The 20,568-nt window shown below is 36.4% G+C and overlaps 1 gene segment (V, D, J or C); it reads left to right on the plus strand.

The window, feature by feature from the left end:
- Positions 1-717: 717 nt before the first annotated feature.
- LOC118803942 lies at positions 718-16,085 on the plus strand. The segment is given in 2 exon segments: positions 718-780; positions 15,252-16,085. Coding segments are annotated over 2 exon segments (417 nt in total).
- The last annotated feature ends 4,483 nt before the right edge of the window (positions 16,086-20,568 follow it).

Here is a 20,568-nt window from a genome sequence, read left to right on the forward strand (position 1 = left end):
ATCATATTACAGAAAAATGTCAAGATCAGTTAACTAGTTTATTTGAGCTGCTGACAGTTACCTTGATAAATCAGTTGGATTAAACAGGACTGTAAAGTACTCACATTTGTGACTGAAACATTGTGTGTTCAGCTAAAGACTAATGCACATGCCATTCATATTGTTTCAGTAAGATCTTCTAAAGTGTAAAAGACAAGAAGTTCCCCTCAGCATCTAACATTGCTCCTGTGTTTGCTGTGTTAGAGTCAAAGACAGAAAAAAAAATCTGAGGAATTAATAATCTAATCCACAGGTTGGTGGATGTGAAATCATAAATAACCAATGCAGAATGAATAGAATTGAACCATTTAGCAGAATTTTATTTTATTTAGAGGACATGTAGAAAATCTCCCAAAACGCCTCACTTGAGTTTCTGAACATTATACCTAGAGATACATGTGAAAAAGCAGATGCTGTCCCTTTTGTAGAAACTTTTAAAAAGCTTTTTTAAATAATACAAATATTTTTTACACAGAAATAAAGAACATGAATGACATAGCCTTAAAAAATGATAAAATGAGATGAGGGCAAACCTGTACCTGAAATCACAAGATAAAGAAATGAGTCATGACAGCAGTACATTGTGATTGAGTATATGAGCTGCATTATGGGTGGAGCTGTGTATCTCAGCACAGAGCTACACTAATCCCATTCAGCTCTGTCTCTGTCTCTGCTCTCAGTCACTTCACATCTCTATCAACATGCTGCTCTCTATCCTTTCTCTCCTAGCACTGCTTTTAGGTAAGAGAATTTTAATGACTAAGAAATATACACACTCTCAACAACATTATGAACATTTAAAACAACATTGTATCTTTAACTAGATACAAGACAACACATTATTATTATTTTTTTTTTAAAACAGATAATTTATCACAAAATGTGTTACAACAGATAACATAGAAGGTGTGATGACAACAAATTCCTTTAATTGTACAAATAAATGTGGGGTCGATGTCAAATTTTAAATTAGTGTTTTATTTTCTTCAATAATGTTTTTATTTCCAGGAGACTCATCAGCACAGACATTTGTGCCACACGCAGGAGAAATGCATGTTTCAGAGGGTGATAATGCTACTCTCTCCTGCAACTACAGTACCAGTTATACTAATTACGCTCTTCAGTGGTATCGACAGTTACCCAGATCCAGGCCAGAGTTTCTCCTGTACATTTATCCTCAGGGGATTAAGAGTGATCCTCTTCCTCCTCGTATGTCTGCTGAAGTGGATGAAGACAAAAAGCGTGTGGATCTGTTGATCTCCTCTGCTGCAGTATCAAACTCTGCACTCTACTACTGTGCCCTGCAGCCCACAGCGACAGGAAACCCAGCAACACTGTACAAAAACCTGTGTGTATGTGACAGTTCAACTCAGGTTACACCTAGTATAAAGACTGTGTGACTACAATAAGTTAACCCTTGAATGCATTACAAAAAAAGAAGAAGAAGAAACTAAAGACACCCTCGTCTATAAAACTGTTTATCACCAACGCAATGTGACATTATGTACCACAAGGCGGCAACACCATTTTTAAGTTTCTCCATTTCTCTACCAAAAATAAAATATTTTCTACATCCCTACAGTGCCAGAATGAAAGCAGCCATGAAGGGAATACAGTTCTTATTTACACTGGACAGAAATTAGACATTATTAGACAAAATTAGTACATTGTATGTCTCTGTAGTGTAGTGCTGTGAACTCTAATATGACAGTATGATACACAAATGATATTCACAAATCTCAAACTCTACTTTTAGTTTAATTTAATCACTCAGTTCCTAAAGATTTTAAAAGTCATCAGCTCGACTGACAGTCCAGAAGCTGTGTGTGTGTGTGTGTGTGTGTGTGTGTGTGTGTGTGTGTGTGTGAGAGAGAGAGAGAGAGAGAGAGTGTATTCTTTGTACTACTGTTTTCTGAGAGCCACTGTGACATCATCACATTCAACCATCGTCCACAAATATGTAAACCAAACTATGATGATACCAGAAGATCCTGACTCATCACCAGGACTACTATACATATATATATATATATATATATATATATATATATATATATATATATATATATATTAATTAGAACACTTTAACATTTTTGGAATCAGCACTGCTGGACTTCATACTTTTCCATCTGAGTCCTTTCTATACTCAGGCTGTAGCTTCCTATAGAGAAAGAATATTAGTGAAACTCAGACTTTTCAAAATTAATCTCTTCTCCAGTAACCTTGCCAATACTGCCCCTAAGTGTCATGTAATAGTGTTCCTCCAACGTGGATAAAAAACCAGAATGTCAGTGATGTTCATCAGTGGTTCTAAACTCCAGTCCTGAGGATCCACTGTCCAGCATAGTTTTCTCTGCAAAAACACACCAGATCTAGCAGGTAATTATCAAGTTCTTCATGACATTCATTCTTATGCTAGGATTCTTGAGAGATGTTAGCTGGCAAAGTTTGCAATCTGAGGGTGAACTTAGTGATGCACAGGGTCAAACAAACACTGACACTGTTTATCAAAAGATTTATGTAGACATGCTATTAACAGGACATGAAAGGTAGTTTTAGTTAGTTGCATAATTGCATTTTGTCAGCTGCTAGTTTTATTTTATTTTATTATTATTGTGTTTATTCAAACATAATAAACATAAAAGTATTTTATTACAGAGGTGCCATTTATATGCACACTCCTTTGTACATTGTAAAAAAATGAGAAGTCTGCTGAACTTAAAATGATCTAGTAACTGATTACATGGCTTTTCTTTAGTTGACTCAACTTGAGGGCACCAACTCAAATTTCTTAGTTGAGTCAAAAGGTCTCCCAGCTACAGTTTCCAGGTCTGTTAGATACACAAACCTGGCTGGCACTCCAATCTATCACACAGTCCCATCCGTCATATTACTTTCTTATGTATGTAATTTTATATATCAAAAATAAACCAGGAAGTCTACTCTCTTAAAATAGAGTATATAGTATATATATATATATATAGTTTTTATGATACCCACCATAATACAGTCAGGAAAAACCTGGGCATACTGGACAATATACATGCATATCTCTCAGTAAATAGTAACCTTCGAGTATTCAGCCAAGCCATAGTATATCTAGTAATACCATTTTATTATTGAAAATGTATAAAAGAAAATCTGAGGAAACCAGTTTGAAATTAATAATAGTATTATCCATAATTTTTCAGGTGCTATGCTTAAGTTTGTCAGTAGAGGAGTAAATATGGATTGATTGATAAATATTGTTTGTTTGTATCTCCATAGGTCTACTTAATTATAGACCAACAAATGGAGAAAAATTGATGTTGGAACACTGGGGTGTCAGGTGTGGGAATTGCTCTCGGGTCACGTAAAAGGACCTCTGTGCAGAATTTTGCTTAGGGCTCCAGGGAGGTCTGAGCTCTGAGCCTTGGCCTCACTGAACTTTCAACACACAGAGCACTGCTACTGATTCTCATAATAGTCTCAGGTACTGTATGTCACAAACAAATCATTTAGGTCACATATCATCAGCTCAAAGTAATCATAAGAGGTGCCTTGTAATGTTTGTGCAGATCAAACAACATTTAAATATAATTAGAAACTGAACAAATGTGCTGCAGACAAATTCTGATATGTTCTGCACTTATAGTGGAACTGATAGTACTGATTACCTGCTTTGGTATCATCAGTAATTCACACAAAGGACTGATCCTTCAATTTGGTAAATGTCTATGGCAATTCTTGTGGATCTGGAGTTCACTCCTTTCCACTCTCTTCACTCAGTATAAGATTCTGGATTTTACATATTTTCAGGGTGCAGGGAAGCATGACTGTATGCTAACTGTAGGAATCACCCTTATAAAATCATGCCCCACAACCAGAAAAGACATGACTAGAATTGAAGCCTCTTGAATCTTTTGAATTTTTCATTTTTACTTTGATTTGGCATATTTGCAATATTCTGTTTATATTTACATGATAAAAATATTTCAATAAATAAATGATAGAATGGGGCAGAGTTGATAGAATGGGGCATATATATATTGTAGGCAACCTTGAACTTTTGAAGAAAGTCTATTAATACTTGTATTGTTACATGTAATGTATCACAGCAGAGACACATGGAGACAAAAAGCTTAAAAAAGAAGTGGTACGAGATCAGACTTTTTTAATGACATAGATTTAAAAACTATAATCAGCTAGCCCAGCAGTTAAATTTACTTTCTTTTGCCATTGTTAGCATTAGACTGGCTGCTGTCTTCTTTGCTGATGTCTAAGGACTAATAGCGACATTTTAAGAATCTACTTTAGAACATTATTAATTTAACATTCAGCCAAAACAGTCTAAAAGTCATCTAATGAAACTATGGATAAGGCTGTTTGTAGAGCTCAGTTGTTTTTTATACTAATAGTTTTACAGATTATACTGCACCCAGGTAGAGAAGCACCACAGCGTCCTGCAGCAGACAGGACATACATATATATACATACATACATACATACATACATACATACATCATCTAAACCGCTTATCCTTCTGGGTTGCGGTGGGGTGCTGGAGCCTATCCCAGCTGTCATTGGACGGAAGGCAGGATACACCCTGGACAGGTCGCCAGTCCATCGCAGGATGTATTATGGCAAGCCAAACAGGAAATATTTAATGAACATTGATATATATGGAATGAACATTCATATATATACAATGAACTTTGATACATATGGAATGAACATTCATATATATACAATGAACATTGATATATATGGAATCAACATTCATATATGTACAATGAACATTGATATATATGGAATGAACTTTGATATATATACAATGAACTTTGATATATACCTCAACTGAAAATTGAGGTAGGTCACTCCTAGCCCTACTCTTTCTTCTGATGGTCACCATACACAAATACAATCTCCCTAACTCTGAGCTGGACACAAAATAACACAGTAAACACATTCACTAACTGAGGAACAACAACATAGCAACATTAAATAACAATGTAAACAGTCTGTTTGGGGGAACTGTTTCATATATATCAAAGTTCATTGTATATATATATATATATATACTGAGATATTTTAAATGAATGTTGATATATATGGAATTAACATTGATATATATGGAATGAACATGGGAGACAGAGGGAGACCTGGGAGACGTTTAGACAGAGAGGGACTTTTGGGGTTGTGTGTGTTGTAGCCTTGAAAAAAAAAACAGACTGTTTACATTGTTATTTAATGTTGCTACGTTATTGTTATATACTTTTTTATATTACACTCAACTTATTTGGATTTAATTGAATAAAAGACTCCCCGATGATCTTCACAGCTATCCTCTCAATCTGTTGGTCAGGATGCTCTCTATTCTTTCCCTGTACAATGCAGTGAGGATGGAAGGGAGGACCCTCAGTTGGTGTAGAGGGTCAAGGTGAGGTCATCATTGATATGCCACCAAGGATCTTGGAGCTTTTGACTCCACAGCTTAACCTTTGATGTACAGTGGAGTGTGATGATGATAGTTGTTTTGAAGCCATCTTAGACAACTGCCTGGCTCAGAGAAATGTTGAAGATGTTTAGTTAGGACATCTCCAGGCTGGTCAGAACATTTACAGAGAACTGAACCAGAAATGTTGTCAGGACCAATAGCTTTCTGATGGTCAACTCTGGAAAAAGTATCCCTAAAATGTACTGTGGATAGAAGTATTTGGTTGGTGGAAATTGAAGTGGTCTTCCTCACTGGCTGGTTGTTCTTTGCCTCAAACCACATGTTGAAATCATCCAGTCCATCTGGGAGTGAGGCATCATCACCTGTGATGTCACTTCATAATCAGTGATGGCCTGAATGCCCAGCCACATACGCAGCGTGTCTCTGGTGTCTAGAAAGTGTCAGGGGATTCTCTGTGCTCTTGCTCTTGCTGTGCTGAGAGTTGCATTGTCATCTGACCTGAAGGCAGCATTACAGGTTTTCAGCAGTTCGTGCACATCTGCAATCATCCATGGCTTCTGTTTAGTGGAGCAGCTTGAGGAGCAGGAGGTGCTCAACCATTGGATGGCCAGGAGCCTGCTGGTGGAGTGGCACCCCTTGGGTTGGCATGGGGGCAGGAGCCCCCTTCTCATTTCCCCTCATCCTCCGATCCCGGCTCCAAGGAGGACAGGAGCTCTCCTTCCCCTTCCAGCCCCTGCTCCAAGAAGGCTTGGAGTTTCCCCTCTTTCCCTTTCTATCCCCGTTCCACAAAGGACCATACCATAGAGTAAACACAGTAAGAAATACTTTAATTGAAACTTTGTTTTACCTCATAAAAATCTAACAGTTACAAAAAGACTCTATATTGCACACTCTATATTATTTACTGATTGACCTCTTTTGGTTGCTTGTGGTTTTGCTTGTAATTATCTCTCTCCCACAAAGACAGAAAGCACAGTGGATCCGCTGCCCAGAGCAGGAGTTTCCTGTTGTAGTTTCTCATAACTGCACTCACTTCAGAGAGATTCACACTAACACACAGATCAGCATTAGAGCACTGAGAGCTTAAACACACTACTGACTCCATCTGATCATATTCACAATGAAGAGAAACCTCCTCATCATTCTCATCATCACATCAGGTACTCACTGTGAACATGTGCTTAGAAATAATTGAAAAATGATACTTTATTAACATATCTAATATTCTTTCTCTGCTACTTTTCTTTCAGGTGTGTTTGGTGCTGATCAAATCGGACCATCAGTAGATCAGGACACTGATGTTGTTAGAAAAGAGGGAGAATCTGTTACACTGAAATGCTCTTATGAAACAAGTAGTGATTATGTGTATCTCTACTGGTACAGACAGTATCCTAACAGAGCTCTACAGTATTTACTGTATAGAGGAGCTCGATCAAGGAGTGGTGTTGACAACACTGCAGACAGAAGATTTGAGTCTACTGCAACCAGAACATCCACTGAGCTCACTCTTAGAGAAGTAAGACTGGCAGATACAGCTCTCTACTACTGTGCCCTACAAGTTGAAGCCCAGTGATACAAAGTCTCAGAGACAAAAACTCTGACACCTTCTGTTTGCTTTGAACACAAGGAGATCAAAGTAATATCCAAACCACAATGTATTATCTGTTCTTACACTCTCACTGAGCACAAAAATGTGAATACACATGTGGCAGACATAAAAAATATTTACACTCCGTGCACATTGCAGGAAGTTTTCATCCTGTATTTGTCACTACTGAAAAAAATGGTATCGCTTTATTTGGAGTGGTCCTTTGTAGATGATTAATAAACTCTCAACAGATGATCAGTAACACATCAACAACATGTCAGTGAAGTAGCAGTACTGAAGCACCTGATTATATTGAAGTAATATCTCCTAGACGTATTGTTGATTTATTACATAATTTAAATAAATGCATTAAATAAAAGTACTGTTCATATGTTTCTTCCATTATGCAAAACATAACCTTACACAACCTTACCCAAAACCTAACCTTAACCCTGGCCCTATTTCTAATCCTAACGTTAAACCTCTAAACTTCAACCCAAAACCACATCATAACCCTCATATGTTTTTGACATGTTACTGAGAGTCAGTTGTGCATTTTTATTTAAAAAGGAACACTCAAAATAAAGTTTCACCAAAAAAAAATAAGTCTGGGGGTGTGTAGGCAGATGATTGCCTCTCAAAATATGCTAGTGTAAAGTTAAAGTCATAATTGTTCTTTACATTTAAAATGTGCATATAGTTGGCACACCAATCTAATCAATAATACATATATTGCAAAAAGCAATCAAAACTGTAGACTGACATGATTAAAGTGACATGACATGACAGTATTATCCAATAATGCTTTATAATAACCTTCTATTAAGTGACTATTAATAGCTATGACCAAATATGAATTCATCAGAATTTGCAACTTAACAAATGCTTATAAATGAAAGTGTATGTATAGTTGTTAATGTGCGTTTACCTATTTACAAATGATGTACATTATCTTTTCCAGTACATTCACAATGTACCCTTTAACCCATGGCATAGACACATGGTAGATACAATTCCCAAATGCGCTGTGTCCAGCAGTGTCATAACACTGGGCTGTAGCCTATTCCTGAATGCAGTCATCACCCAACCTATTTAATGCTTCCACTCTATCATTATACAAAACACAAGATTCACATAAACACAACCAACACCGCAACACCCTTCACTATAGAACATGCATCAACATTTGCCCAATTAAGGCAATGTAACTAAGTTAAAATCAGACAGCTGAGATGTACACAGACAAAGAAAAAAAACTGCAAACTGAATAACATTAACCTAATGTTAATCATTCAAGACTAAAGCATACTGGCATGGTGGACGCACACAAAGAGGATGACATGACTGAGATTAAATCAAAAAGCTTATGATGTGCAAAAATGAGGAAAAACAACAAAGTTAAAAACTTAAGCCTTGTCATTGTAAGCAAAAGCATACTCATACAAAGGACATGAAAAAGGTTTATGACTCACTTTTGTCTTACTTGCACTGCAAAAAATGGTTTCTTGGCAACCGAACAGACAATTTAGTGAATCTGCCAATGTAGTGAGATAATCTGAATCACTAAAATTACTTAGAACTTAACTATTATTTAACTTAAATAATCTTATAATAATCTTAACATAATCTCAAAATTAAAAATAATAGATGTGTCAACTACTTTTAAGAAATTTTTTATTGCCAAGACACCATTTTTTGCAATCTGATGACTTGATGCACTGTTCACATTTCTTTTTACATTTTCACAAAACCCATTTCAGCCTTTGCATTAAAAGAGCACTGCAGGTGCCAAATTTGCAAAAAATTAGTTAGATCTTTTAATCACAACTGGAGCTTCATATTTAAACACTGGTGCGCTGAAAACCACCTGAAATATCCAGATAGAAATACAATGGCTGACAGCAATGTTTTTCTGCAGTAGCTTACTTAAAGCTGAAACTCTTTATTACTTCCAAATTAGATACAGTGGGGGAACAAACAGGGCAAACCATAACCCTGACTTCTGGGAAGCATTTACATTTAATCCTGTTGTTGAATGCTGTGAAGCATGTGATGGAGCTTCATTTTCATCCAAGGTGAGAAATGATTTTTCAAGAATTGACAGTACTCTTCAGACTTTTTTATGACTCCATCGTCAAGGAGAAAGTGTGAATTCTTATTTCATATAACACCACAACTTGCTGCCATTTCAGTCAACCAACAGCTTCCTGTTTATATCCAGTTTCCTGTTCCTATTTAAAACCAACCACAAGGCCCCAGAACCATCTAAAGTAGCTCACCTTTCATCAAACTAAATAACTGTTAAAGTCTGTTTCAAATGTATTGAACACCACACAGTGTCAGGGCATAGACAGGCCAGTGTTAGGAGGGCTTTAGGGTTCCCTAAATGTTATTTAGCCATTATGGTTATTTAGCACTCCTGAGGAACTTCACTGCACTCCAGACAATTAACGTTTATCCATTTCTCTATGGCTGTTCTATCAACCCAAGAATTTCCAGAGATATTTTTACACTTGTGTTACACTTATCTTCACCCGAAGGCAAATGTGGACATTGCAACATGAGTTATTGTGAAAACAGCACATAGATTACAGAGTATCACACTGGACATGCCTAACTGTTATGGGTAGCTTAAATCACTGTAAGCCTGGAAAGTTGCTTAGTAACACTGTCACTTGTTTCAGTAGGCATATGAAATGTTTGGACTTTTGCTATAATTCAATTAAGGGACTTTACATCCTTGCGTAGAGCTCCTCGTAGCATGTCTGGTAACAATGTTGTTTATTTGGCTCCGGTCTTCTGTCCTGAAAATAACAAAACCTTAGCAACATTTGGTTCCAGTTTGGTCAGAGAAGGACTGTTAAACTTGCACTGATAAGGATTTTTTTTAAGAATGTTTGCTTCAATTTGGGTGAACTTAATGAAACTGTCTCTGCATGTATACATTTTTGTAAACATTTAGTAATTAGATTTCTACTTTTCCTAATATCAAACCATGGGTGTCCAAATGTGTTAAAAACATAATTATTCAGAGAAACATTAGTTTTAACCAGGGGAATTAACCAGGGCCAATCATAGAGCAGCAGATGACTGTAATAATCTTTCAAATGTGGATACAAACACCAAAATGTATATGTTTGTCACTCTGGAGTCTTCATTTCAAAATCTTGCTAGCCTCTTGAATTTTTAAAATGGCTGCCATTTTCCTCTCTGAGTAGTGGAATGAAAGTGCTTGTTACACACTGCAGGATTTTTTTTAGCCTGGATTTGTCTCTCTAAAAACACCGCTAAAGGTTCAATAAGGACACCTTTCAGGAGTCAGTTTTAAGCCTTACAATCAAACTACAGGAGATGGTTGCTTCTCAAATTTGGCTTGTGTAATGAAATTAAATGTTGAAATATTTAAATGATTGCTGTTCCACTTGTTTACATTAAAAATGTGTGTGAGGTGTGAACTCAATTTAAATCAATAATAAATAATGCAAACATAACGCAAACTCTAGACTGACATGATTCCTAGCATTATCCCATCACAAAAATACAAAGTTATGATTATTAGCTAACACCTGTCACGCTTCCTGCCACTCATCAGACGGAGCTAGTTCCCTCGCTCGCATGTTCTGACACGAACTCCATTTCCCAGACTCCTCAGCATATGACTCCGGAGAGATCCTCATCCTCCAATCAGCGCTCAAGTTCGCCGGAATACTAATGCTTTGCAGCTGTTTTAGATAATATTTAAGCCCGGGCTTTAGTTAGAATCTTTGCGAGGTATTGCTTTGTCTACGAAACTACTGAGCGGTTTGTTTCTGATTGTTTATCTGGTTGTGACTTTATTCTTCTCGTGTTCTCTGACTCTGTTTTTGGATTTGTACTTATGCCTGGTTATTCGGATTGGTGATTTTGACCCTTTGCTTGTTTTGTGGACTTTGAACTGTTTTGCCCTTGTTTGTTATGGTAGCCATTCTCATCTTGCTGTGTTTTTTGGAACTGACCCATGCTCGTTATCTGACTACTGTGTGCATCCCTGATTCCCCAAGTAAAGCTTCCTTTTTGTCTTTAAACCGCGAGCGTCTGCTTTCTGTTCCAACGTTACAATATCAGGCTAATGAAACTATGTAAAGGACCTCTAAGAACCAAGCAGACAAACATGAAAAGTCGCAGGTTTAGATCCAAACTATTTCAATATTTATTATTACAAACCAAGTTAAAAGTGAGAAGATTAGAGTTGTTCTGGACCCACATCAGAACTATAAATAGTGTAATAGAATTTAAACTGTGCAGAACAAACTAAATGACACATATAGGAGAAATTCTGATGTGTTCTTTTTTTTCTTGTTTATTGGATGTGTTGTCCCTTTTAAATATATTATGAATAAATATTTTGAATTTAAAAACATTCAATGCAAAAGAAGACTGAAGTTGGCAGAGTTGGGATTTATTTAAAGGCAAGAGTTAAAAAAAAATGCATTTGAAAGTTACAAAAACCTTTTAGCAACTGCCACAATAACTGCTAATGTGAAAGTCTGCAGTTTTACGAACTGCTGTTTATTTTCATTGAGCTTCACAGTGGAAAATACCCAGCACTGAGTCATGTGATTTCAAAGTATGGCAGGATTTCCTCAACATACACAGAGGCATAATTACAGAAATCTTCCAGTAGAGGGCAGATTTCTACAAATCATTTAAAAACTCACTTGGATGGTTTTAATCTTTTAGGCTGTTATAGAGGAAGCTGAATGAAGTGAAGTCAACAAACAGTATAACAAACACTGAACTATGAGAGACGACTGTCCAGTCATGGCATGTCTTGGTGTTTGGTGGGTTCTTTTTCTCATTTCAGGTAAGAATCAAACATAAAGAAAATATCTGAAAAACTGAAAATTTATTTCACATCACCTAAACATGCAGAGGAAAGGTTTGATTTGGTGAACAAGAGTTTCAGCAATTCCACGATTCTATTCAGCAGGTTACACGTCTGGTGAGGGAATAGAAGTTCTTCCACTGTCAGTGTTCTACAGGGAGATTCTGTTACTCTGTCCTGCAGTTACACTGGATCTAATACAATTGATGATCTGCTGTGGTATCGTCAGTATTCCAGATCCAGACCTGAGTTCCTGATTTTGGTCACTGAAGCTAACATTACACAAAATGCTGAACCTCCAGTTGTTGGAGTGTCTGCAAATGTGAATGAAAAGAAAAACCATGTGGATCTGTTGATCTCCTCTGCTGCAGTATCAGACTCTGCACTCTACTACTGTGCCCTGAGGCCCACAGTGACAGGAAACCCAGCTACACTGTATAAAAACTTTTTGGCAGTCAGAATGTTTAAAACATTCCTGCCTTATTTAATCCTGTATTAATGTTAAATTTGCTATCACACTTATTGCGACAGTTGTCATGCATTTTTAAAGCTCTTCATCAATTCCAAAAGAAAACTGAGCTCCACTCATAAAGCACAATGAGCATGAAATGTTTTAATCAGTTATAACTTAAAAACATCTTCATTGTATGAAACATTTATTATGAACCCACCCTTCTAGATCTGGACTGTCCCCCACACCTATTGCTTGTTGTGTTTGTATGTCTTTTGTTATTGTTTGTTATTTTTCATGTAATTCTTGGTTGTGATCCAAATGCATCTTCTTAGTTCTGAGGATTTTGTTACTTATTTCTGCTTTTGTTTGTTCATTGGTTGATGGATTTTTCTGCGTCGTGCTAATCTGCCTGCCTCACAGATTCCCAACCCTACACTTTTAAGTGTTTTCTCTGTTCTCAACACACCTGATTTAAATCACCAGCTCATTAACAAGCCATTCCTGAGGTGTGCTACAGCAGGAAAAAACACTGGGATTATACAGGAAAGGGCTGGGAAATACTGGGCTAGGATCAGCACTGGGAACTTGTGATTTCTTTTGAGCTACTCTGATTTCATAAACTCATAAAACTCACTCAAGCCTGATTGTGTCTCTGCTTGGTAAACTGTTGATCACATGCAGTGTATCTTTGATAGAAAATGCAGGGAAACTTCTTACCATCAGACTTCAAGAGCCAACTTTAGTAAGAATGGTGAGACGTTTTATTCTGACTGTTGCACATTGAAAGTTTCACCATTGTGAAAATAGTATTTAATATGATAAACAATGTTTTTTTAATTATTAGGTAATTAGATGGTAAGCTAAGGTTTTATTGAAAATTAAATGATAGATAATATTATATAATTTGCCTAACTTTTAAAAATAAATATATAAATAGATGAATAAATAAAGAAATAAATCTGCCTGTGTTACTGTATGAAGAGCTGTTTAGAAACTGAAAGAATCAGCTCTTATTGGTAAGTTAAGCCAATTGATCAGAGTCACTGAAAAGAGCTGGAATGCCCTGATAGTCAGCATTTCCAGAATGCTTTTGTTTTCCTTGAGGAACTCCACTAGTTTTCTTGAACTCATAATTATAAATAAACTATTGAGTGAATCTACTATTGAGTGAGTTTATGGTGCTAAAGCTATATTGTGCTGTTTATGAGGTAAATAATGAAACAATAGATGTAATTGTGGAAATCTTCCAGAAGAGGGCAGATTTCAGCTAGAAATTGTCTACATGCTGAAACAGGCTGTTTTGTGTGTCAGCTGGTTGTACAATGCTTAAAGGAAGCTGATGTGAATTTTGGGGCAATTAAAACAGGTGAAAGAAGCTCCAGCGGAGTTTGAGCTTTATAAGGTTGAACTAGTGCCACTGGTCATGGCATTCACTGGTTTTGGTGGCTCCCTTTTTCATATTAGGCAAGAAATGTACCATTAAAGCAGATTTTATCTGTTCTGGCACACCTTTATTTTAATTCTGAAGGGCTACCACTCAGTAGAAACATTTAAAGGCACATACTGACCTGTTTGTGTTGGAGAGCTGCTAGATGTGCTTTCATGTTTTACCATTTAGAGTAAGGATAAGAAACAAACTGATATTTGGAACATCAAGCCTGCATTTTCAGACAGCTTACACTGCACTGTAATAGGTTGAGAAAACTGAGAAGCAGTAACAGAGCTTTTTTCTGAATATTTAGGGGCTGTGAGTGAAATCCTACTTGGGGATGTCCTGCAAAAATGAAATAGACGTAAGACATTAATTTTGATCTGTAATAAATTCTCCAATAAACTCAGTCTTTAACTATATAGAGTTGACACAGAACTATATGTAAGTACTGAGTCTATTAAGCATGCAAAGCACTAAGACTGACAATAAGTAAATGAATAAATAAATAAAAAAATAATTTTTGATTTATTTGATGCCTCGTCTACAGCTGAAAGATCCACTCTCACCATTACAAGTCTACATCCAGTGTGGACAGAGCAGCTCAATAGCCCACTTAATCCTGTAATAACAACTTATAACAATAAAAACACATATCTCTGACAATTAACATTCATTGAAAACTCATTAAGAAGCAACAGTAGGCTTCATCTCTTTCTACAAATCATTCTATAGTTCTAAAACATTGCTTCCTGTCAGATTTATGCAACTCTCCACCAGAAGGTGGCCCTCTAGTCCTCTTTTTAACTAAAAGGAGCGAATAAACCTTTGTTGGATCAACACGCTGGCCTCCTTGAAGAGGAAACTCAGTACTGAGTTTCCCTCTCTGAAGATCAGCGGTGATGTTGTTCTGTGTCTTTATTCAGCTTTAAGTCGAATAAATGGCCATGAAATGTAATTTCTAAGACATTAATTAGTAAAAGCAGATAAATTGTAGTTTACTACCTAGTACATGGAAGCAAGGGACAGCAGAGATTTATCCACACAAACAAACCTTTTTCTTTAGAATCAGTGTAAACTCCTACTCTAAATAATCAGAAGATAGAGAAACGAGTCATGGCAGCAGTGTATTGTGACTGAGTGTATGAGCTGCATTATGGGTGGAGCTGTGTATCTCAGCAGAGAGCTACACTAATCCCATTCAGCTCTGACTCTGCTCTCAGTCACTTCACATCTCTATCAACATGCTGCTCTCCATCCTTTCTCTCCTAGCACTGCCCTTAGGTAAGAGAACTATAGTAATGTTTTTTAACTGTTGTAAGAAACAATAAGCAACATGTAAAAATAAAAATGTGGTAAATTTTACATTTCTAGGCAGATTCTGAATGCTGTTTTAGAGATTCCAGTGTTTTATTTTTTCAATATTTATACCATTTCCAGGAGACACATCAGCACAGACAATTGTGCCACTTGTAGGAGAAATGCATGTTTCAGAGGGTGATAAAGTTACTCTGTCCTGCAGCTACAGTACCAGCAGCATTAATGACCCTCTTCACTGGTATCGTCAGTTTCCCAGATCCAGACCAGAGTTTCTCCTTTACATTTACCCACAAGGGGATATGAGCAAACCTCTTCCTCCTCGTATGTCTGCTGAAGTTAAAGAGAATAAACGTGTGAATCTGGTGATCTCCTCTGCTGCAGTATCAGACTCTGCACTCTACTACTGTGCCCTGCAGCCCACAGTGACAGGAAACCCAGCTACACTGTACAAAAACCTCCCACTACAGAGACTGAATACAAACCTCTACGCAGAATAAAGTGTCATAATTACATAGAATGTAGAATGATTTGAAGGATGCCACAGTGTACAAAGAATATAAACAAATAAACAAAAATATTTAACTTTAAATTACTAAAGGGGACTCTTCATGAAGCCGCTTGTGAGAATGACAAGATTGTGTGCAGCTGCATCAAGGCACAGGGACTGAATTTTAAAATAATCTAAAGGATATCTATGTAGGATATTTAAAAGTTTGTTTAACACCTTTTGGTCTCTGCCTAATAACGTTATTTCTTTTTTTGTCTTTACTGTTATTCTAAAATGAGTAAAATTTTGACTGATAAATGGTATAAACCACTGATAAATGGTATAAACCAATTGTATAAACCATTGTTATAAATTGCTTTAGACATTGATTCTACTATTATGTAAATTCACAAGTTTTGAATAATTAGTAGGAAGAAAACAAGATAATCTAGTAAGACATCTGTTGCATCTTTAAATACTGTTTTGCTGAAAATCCAGGCATCCAGTCAGCTGGGTTCAGTTTGTACTGCTGAGTGCTGATGACACCACATCTACATGCATTACTCTTAAAAGCAAAGCTCATTTTATTTATGGGAAAAAGTCTTATTCATGTAGTAAAATAAATGTAAGAAAAAAGATACAATTAAACTCTGCTTCAGTCAAATGATAAATGACAGATACTGTCATGATTATGAAGCTCTGTAAAACCAGAAGGGGGAGACACACATTATGTGTGAGTCAATAGTTCTGAGCTGCATGAGCTCCAAATTTTTCTTCAGTCAGTTTGTTTGCTCTTGTTCATTCTATCTTTCAGCCACAATAACCCATGAGACACTGGCTGAGACATCTGCTCTTTTTAAAATCACTTTCCTTTTACAGTTCTGTGGTTCTGTTTTCACAGATTGCAGTGGAGAAGAGAGAAAGACACAGCCAGTCAGAGATGTGACTCAATTTGAAAGAAAATCAGTGACACTAGAATGCAATTATCAAACAGCTTCAACCCAACCAGAGCTCTTCTGCTACATTCAGAGATGGAATGACTTTCCTTAATACATTCTGAGAAGTGATGAATATTCACTGGAGTTAATGACAGAGTTTGGTGCAGTCTGTAATTAAGTCATCAACATCAGTTCCACTGACAGTCCAGATGCTGAAAATGTATGTGTGTGTGAGAGACTCTGTCCTGAGTAGTACACATCATCTTACAAACCACACATTTTGTTTTAAACCCTAAACACAAAGAGTTGACATGAAATAGCTGACATTAATTATAAATCTTTCTTTGAAGATTCCTTTAATGTTTGTCATTTGCCATCAGCACAAAGTAAATAAAGTAAATTTTGCAATAAATGTTACCAGAGTTTTTACAATAAATGTACTAAATGTACATTTACATGCTACTAATGTATCACCCTAAACAGCAGGACATCTAGTGACCAAACTGTTGCCAAAGGAATTAACAGATTTGACCAAGGAAATACTGTGAGATTTATTGTATTTCTTTAACAGTTAAGAGGTTTTGGGACACTGTTCTCCTCTCAGGATCAGTATTTTGTACTAGATTGTTTTACATTAGCTGAGTGCTTTAGATTCTTTTTTTACCTGCAAAAATGTTATAACTGTTTTTTCCTGATCCAGCTGTCACAGGAATGATCAGTGTGGATGTTCACACTGCACAGTGGACTGGACAATGGACTGCCCTAGCTTAATTCTTTCCTCTGTCCATGAGTCCCTCTCTTAGGGTAGTTCATTGCCCCTCCTCTTCTTTCCTCTTGGAGTGTCAGTACTCTGCACCTCCATCACTGTTCCCTGCTCTTTTTTATAGTAGACAGATTGTTCTCCGTGGAACTCTGTGGCTGAAACTCTCCTGTGTCCTTTTCCTCTGTACCTGCAGCACCTGAATTCAGGATGATCATTTGAAGATTTAATGGAATTTCACAGAACATGAGCTGAATATATCTGCAGTTATTATATTAATATCAGACCTGCAGTTTAACTTTCTGTCACAAGATTAGATTAGACTTGAGTTTCCTTCTCACTGACCTGACCAGACAAGGTAATATTCTGAGCTCTGAAGGTTGTGACATCGCACTGGTCCAGCATGACATCACAATTTACACATGGGTGTGTGATGTCATAGTGCTGTTTAGAATAGTTGGTGTTAGAAATGTAAACACAAACATCTAATGAAATATCAACTTGTTAAATATTTTAAGTGTTCTTTAAATGCTTTTTTAAAGCTTTTAAAGCTCTGAAAGATATTTTTATATACATAGTATGCTCTGCAACTACAACTAACTGCAAACTTCAGCCAAAAATTTCCAATGTACTAACAGAATGGATGAAGGGCTAAAGTTATTTATACAATTTGCAGACACTGGTGAAACATCTAGCTGATTCTTAGTAATTCCACAATCAGCACAACTGATTTTCTTAAAATTCTAAATAGCTTTGGACAACACATTTATTTCAGTACAAGCAAAAGATTTAACAGCCTTATTAAAAGGAAAGTCAGATGTTGAGTTTCAGAGTCAGCAAACTAGTGTAGCGTTATATGATAGATGAGCTCAGTCAGGAGGAGGAGCTGAGCATTTGTTCAGAATAGAGATTAAACTGCATGCTGAAAAATTGAAAGTCATTATGTTTCTTCTTCCACTGAGTTCTGTACTGCACCACCATGATCATTTACACTGTGCTGCTGCTCTCAGCTCTTACAGGTAACACTTTCAGTAAAAAGACAGAAATATAACTAAAACTAACAGAGTAACTGGAGAAAGCATCATAGCATTCATTACACTGATTACTGATTTAGTACAATAGTTTTAAACTATTATCTAATTGTCCTTAAATTTGTAGGTAACAGAGCTGAAGATGTCATCACTCCAAACAGAGGATTTGTTTTTGCTGTTGAAGGTCAAAGTGTTACACTTTCCTGTAACTACAGTGGAACTGCTAACAGTCTTCACTGGTATGGACAGTATTCAGGTTCACCTCCACAGTTCCTCATACTTGACTCTTATGGAGTCGTTACTAAAGCTCAACCTCCAGTTCCTGGAATATTAATCAAACATAAAAATGAATGAAGAAAGTGGATCTGTTGATCTCCTCTGCTACAGTATCAGACTCTACACTCTACTACTGTGCCCTACAGCCCACAGTGACAGGAAACCCAGCTACACTGGGTTACCCAAACTGTAATTCATAGACGAGAGAAGAGGAAAAATGTAGAAAAAGCCTGATCATGTTGCAATGATAGAAATTCTGTCATAAGTGGAAGTAAAATAATTAACATCCTATGAATGTCAAGAACAAAAATGCAGTAAAATTGAATTTAGATAAGCTTTCAATGCAGTAAAGCAGATAAATACGGAGTTGCAGCATTCACCAGTAAGGGACACTATTGGATAAGTCTTAAGTCAGTTGTTACCCACAAGCATCAAAATTTCTTCATGTAAACACTAAACTCAGAGACCACTTTCACACAGAGACCGCTATGTTCCAAAATGGCTCAACAATGCCTCATACTGAAAATGGCGAGACACATAACACTTTATCTTATTATTTATCTTGTTGTAGCACCAGGTACACTTTCATTATACATGGAAAAATGCATAATTATTATTATTATTATTTAATTTATTTATTCATCTATTTTCAATTCTTTACTCTTATTTTCTTCACTTCATTTAATACAGGTGTTTTTGCGAATACAATTGGGCCGATGGAGGAAGACATCAACCTTATTAGAAAAGAAACAGATGTTACTCTGAAATGCTCATATGAGTCAACCAGTACTTACGTTTTGCTTTACTGATACAGACAGTGTGTTAATGAAGCTTTACTTGAAGAAGGGGCAAAATCACACAGTATTTGGAAGAGTACCACCACTGACACTCGACTTAAAGCAACAACAACTGATCTATCTATTGCGCTTAGTATCAGTGGACTAAAGCTCACAGACTCTGCGCTCTACTACTGTGCTCTTAGATTAAACCCTGTGATACAAAGTCCCTGAGAGGCTGTACAAAAAGTTATTTCATTACTGCATCATTTTATCAGTGAACCACAAACTCACATAAAGACACAGCTAACACCTGCTGCTGGAACAAACAGAAAAAATGAGTACAGTATTTCAAAACATGACCACTACAAATTCAAATCTCAAAACTACAGTGTATTACATAAGCAACGAATTGAAAGACTTTGGGCAAATGTTAACAGGGTTGTGTCAGACCTTTATAGACAGCTGTTTCAATACATAGAACATACTGATATTCCATGCTCAGATGATGAGATTCAAATTTTTAGGCCCTACATTATGTGTTCTTTGAAAGCATGTTTGTCAGTCAGTGGAACTATCAGTCTCACAACAGAGAGTGCCAGAAATCCAAAGGCCTTATGGAATGATGACTGAGTCAAACGTCATATTAAAATGTATCTGAAACAGAGAGATATGACATTGGCTATGAAAGCACAAGTGTTTATCATGAGACTCACAGGCTACCACAGTCCCAGAAAGCACATTACACGTAAGCATCATAGATAGCCATCTTCAAACATTGCTGGACCCCTTTTCAGTTAACTGAAAATATGGAATACAGCACTACTTATTAGTTTTAGATGTCATCTAGACAACCATCTCGAGAAACTTGAATATAAGTTATACAGTATACATAAATGCAGCTGTGTGTAAAATGTTTGATCACTGAATGTCTGAAATGTTACAGATAAATAAAAGACTCAAAGTTGTTTAGTTTTATTGAAAACTTAAGTGGGTCTTATTTAGATTACTACATCAATGTCTCTTTATGGAAATCAGTACCTCTGACCTCTATATATTTTTACTAACCATTTTCCTACATTGTAAACAGTTGGAAGTAAAACATGTCTTTTATGTGTCTGAACCAACTTTCAGTGCTATGATGTGGCAAATACACCTCAAACCATTCA

This window comes from Colossoma macropomum, unplaced genomic scaffold (assembly GCF_904425465.1).
Source record: "Colossoma macropomum unplaced genomic scaffold, Colossoma_macropomum, whole genome shotgun sequence".
NCBI classification, from domain to species: Eukaryota; Metazoa; Chordata; class Actinopteri; order Characiformes; family Serrasalmidae; genus Colossoma; species Colossoma macropomum.